This window comes from Solanum tuberosum, unplaced genomic scaffold (genome assembly GCF_000226075.1).
Source record: "Solanum tuberosum cultivar DM 1-3 516 R44 unplaced genomic scaffold, SolTub_3.0 scf00400, whole genome shotgun sequence".
NCBI lineage: Eukaryota > Viridiplantae > Streptophyta > Magnoliopsida > Solanales > Solanaceae > Solanum > Solanum tuberosum.
Window position 1 is genome coordinate 158,957 of NW_006239330.1, and position 4,063 is coordinate 163,019.

Below are 4,063 nucleotides of genomic sequence, written 5' to 3' on the forward strand. Positions count from 1 at the left end.
AAAAGATATTTCTCAAAAATATTTTTCATTCATAAATCAAACACTAAAAATCTTTTCCGGAAAATATTTTTTAATCACTAACCAAACATGAAAAAATAAGTCAAAAATCAACTTGTTTTCCAGGAAAACATTTTCCTTCATACCAAACACACCCTTCATGTTCTCTTTTTTCTCTTGAGAAATCATTTTGTGGGTTACTACTGCATATAATGAAGAATATAACAATATCTCCTTTCAAGTTTTGGTACTCTTTCCAAATTTGATCAGATCATATGCCCTGTATGAACAAAGATGGCTTAGATTATAACACATTATATAATAATAATTTAGTTAAGTAACCTTTCAATTAATCTTTTTCAATAGGTAAAAATTTGATCAGACGCAAGTTCTCCTCATTAGGAAATCTCTCGACTGCAAAAAAATTTGATAATATTTTGACTGATTAATAGATAGATTAATACATCAAGATTATATAATAATAATTTAGTTAAGTAACCTTTTAATTAATCATCTTTAAGAGGTGAAAAATAAATATGACAAGTAAAATGAACTAGAGTAGTACAATGTTCAATATTGAAATAATATATTACAACATTAATTATGCAAACCTTTTAGATTAATAATTAATATTTGTAACAGTTTATACGTAGAGATTGCATTTAATGCTACTTCTAGCAACATTAAAGATCACAAGGATTTCATAAATCCCTATACTTATTATAATTACATATTTGACACATATTTCTTGTTCAAAGATAATATGACTATAAAAGTGTCCTTTAGCAAAAGAAAAAGAACCAGAAATAAGAAAATCAAAAATGGTTGTTGAGATATTTATAAACCATTGATGATATAGAGAAGAAATTTATACCATCAAAAATAATTTAACAGAGTACTAAAACAAATTACTTATTCTATCTTTTAAATTAATAGTAATCCACAAGAACACACAATTGATTATTTAGTGTGAAAATTCCTTCGAAATGGTTAATGCATGCATCATATATATATATCTTCTGAAATTGAATTGTGATATCCTAATACTTCGTACAATTTAATGTATAAACTGAGAGTTTGAGACCAGTGAGTTTTCTTAAAGAAAGAACTATTTGAGAAAATAAAACAACAACTTCCAAGAGGGGTCAAATTTTCATATTAAAAAACAACAAAAATGAAAGAAAAATGGAAATGATTCATATCTAGCTACCTAGAGAAGCACCATATTTCTATGACATGGTTAAACATAACAAACTATAAATCTAAAATTTTGACCCCACTTATAACTAAAAAGAACATGACTAGAAGACAAAAGGTGCACATAATAGAGTTGATGGAGAGGGGAAAAAAGAACAATTCCTCTTGTTCATTTCATTCCCATAAGATGGAAGCAGTAACTTCTTGAAATTCTTCAAACCCCATGAAAATTTTTTCATACGCGTTCTCCTCCTCTTCACCATCGTCTTTGTTCTCCGTGACAACATCAACCGTTTTATTATTTCTCTCAATTTCAAGTGTAGCTATAGTTCGAATAATTGAAGAGGCATCAACTTTTAAACGCTTAGCACGCTGGGATGAGGACGATGATGCATTTAAGTTTAATGCTTTGGGCACAATATTTATGCCTTTTGGAAATTTGTTTTTGGAACTATTGCTATATAAAGCAAGAGATCTACGATATGTAAGAGGATCATGGTTGTGTTCACCAGAATAGGACACCAATAAATAGTTCTCATTCTTTGGGCTTTTCGCAATTATTTTCTTTGCTTCGCAGAATCTTGATGTACTACACTTAAAGTAGTTCCTGATATATCATATACACAAATTATAATTAGTACTGATCAAATATTACACTTGTCTATATTTACCACTAATATTTTTTTACTACTTTTTATCATGAAAATAGAGAACTAAACAACATTTTCTACGATATGAAAAAATGACGAAGAGAGCAAACCTCGAAAATGGAGAACCTTTGATTGACTTCGGACCACACTTACGCCATGCCCATTTATCATTTGTGAATTCCTCTTGCAACACTTCATAGATAACTCTTTGTGACTGATTTTTTCTGATTTCAAATTAAAAGTATTAAAATAAAAACTCTAAACACGCACACTTAAAATTTAACAGAGGAAGTGGTTACCTTTTACAAGTTTTGATCAGAGGAGTCTTCATGGGCATAGTGAAATTAGGATAAACTTGATTTTGCATCACAAATTGTTGTTGTAGATCAATCAATTTTTGTGATGTTGTAGTTGTTGTTGCCACACACGTTGTCGTTGTTGGCGATGGAGGAAGTTGTTGTCCAAATTCAGTTGGTTAAATGGATGTAAGTACATCTCCTGGTTATTATTTTGGTCCATGATTATGACCTGATCATCTAATTTTTCAGGTTCTTGTTATAGATTGATCAATTCTTATGGTGTTGTAGTTGTTGTTGGCATACATGTTACCGTTGTTGGTAACGAAGGGAGAAAAATATGTTCTACGATATGATAGAATGATGAAGAGAGCAAACCTCGGAAATGGAGAACCTTTGATTGACTTCTGACCACACTTACTCCATGCCCATTTATCATTTGTGAATTCCTCTTGCAACACTTCATAGATAACTCTTATTGACTGAATTTTTCTGATTTCAAATTAAAAGTATTAAAATAAAAATTCTGAACACATACACTTAAAATTTAACAGAGGAAGTAGTTACCTTTTACAAGTTTCGATCAGAGGAGTCTTCCTGGGCATACTTAAATTAGGATAAACTTCATCCTGCATCACAAATTGTTGTTGTAGATCAATCTATTTTTGTGATGTTGTAGATGTTGTTGCCACACAAGTTGTCATTGTTGGTGACGGAGGAAGAAAAAATTGTTGGCCAAATTGAGTTGTTTGAATGGGATGTAAGTACATCTCCTGGTTATTATTTTGGTCCATCATTATGACCTGATCATCTAATTTTTTAGGTTGTTGTTGTAGATCGATCAATTCTTGTGGTGTTGTAGTTGTTGTTGACATACATGTTACCGTTGTTGGTAACGACGGAAGAAAGATTTTTTGGCCAAAATAAGTTTGTTGAATGGGATGTAAGTACTGGTCCATAATTATGACCTGGTCATCAAAATTTTCAAGTTGTCGTCGATCAAACAATTCTTGTGATGTCGTAGTTGTTGTTGGCACACATGTTATTGTTGTTGGTAATGGAGGAGAATGATTTGTTGACTAATTTGAGTTGGTTGAATGGGATGTGGGTATGTCTCTTGATTATTATTTTGGTCCATGATTATGACCTGATTATCTATTTTTTCTTGGTGAGCAACTGAAAAATCTATAGAGAAAATCTCAGATAAGTCATTAAAATTAGGCATGTCAGTAGAAAAAAATTCATCAAAAGTGTTCCAATCATCATTTTCAAAAGACACCAAGCCAAAGTTAGGAGCTGTAACATTGTTAGGTTCATTACTATTACAACTTCTTACCACATCACTTAAATCCCAATTATTATCCTCCATTTTAGATCTAGTTAACTGCAAAAAAATGAGATAGGGGCAAGGAAATCATTAAGAATTTATTAATGTGTTTATTAAAAAAAACTAATAATATTTTATGTGAGAGAAGAGTGAGGAAAAAGATAATAAAGGAGGCTGATTTATGAAGGAAATAACTGAGAATTTTTTTTAGTGGGTAGAAAATTGAAAATGAAAGACTGAGATGAAGAAAAACGAACCAGATTTGGCTTATTATATAGGGAACTTAGAGAGGTATCCACCCACTCCGACACATCCATATTCAATTAACATTTAATGAATATTTAATGTTCTTTCCCATTTCATGGTGAGGATAATCTCTTGTACCCTTTTGTCAAAGAGTCTAAAAGTTTAATTCTTTCAATTAAAAAAATCTTTAATAGTCAAAAAAAGGTCCCTAAGAAAAGAAATTTTACATCATTTTATTAGAGCCGTCAAAATGGGCTTAGTACATGGGGTCGGCCCAATCCAACTTGTTATTGGGTAGGGTTGAAATAGGATTTTTCAAGCCAATTTAAAACTAGGGCTTTTAAGCCCTT

At 30.9% G+C, this 4,063-nt stretch overlaps 1 protein-coding gene across 1 annotated transcript; it reads right to left on the bottom strand.

Moving 5' to 3' along the window:
* Positions 1-1,368: 1,368 nt before the first annotated feature.
* On the bottom strand, positions 1,369-3,509 carry LOC107057939 (WRKY transcription factor 22-like). Its single transcript, XM_015303102.1, has 5 exons — positions 3,288-3,509; positions 2,708-2,769; positions 2,519-2,632; positions 1,955-2,068; positions 1,369-1,801 (listed from the first exon to the last, which is right to left on the bottom strand). The coding sequence occupies exons 1-5, from the start codon at positions 3,507-3,509 to the stop codon at positions 1,369-1,371; spliced, it is 945 nt and encodes a 314-aa protein (XP_015158588.1).
* Between the last annotated feature and the right edge of the window lie 554 nt (positions 3,510-4,063).

Excerpts from the sequence above, each read along its gene's own strand:
- LOC107057939 (XM_015303102.1), bottom strand. The coding sequence starts at position 3,509 with ATGGAGGATAATAATTGGGATTTAAGTGATGTGGTAAGAAGTTGTAAT. Across the intron at positions 2,069-2,518 it reads AAAGGTTCTCCATTTCCGAG|AAAAAATCAGTCACAAAGAG; the intron begins GTTTGCTCTCTT and ends ATTTGAAATCAG. Across the intron at positions 1,802-1,954 it reads AAAGGTTCTCCATTTTCGAG|GAACTACTTTAAGTGTAGTA; the intron begins GTTTGCTCTCTT and ends ATGATATATCAG.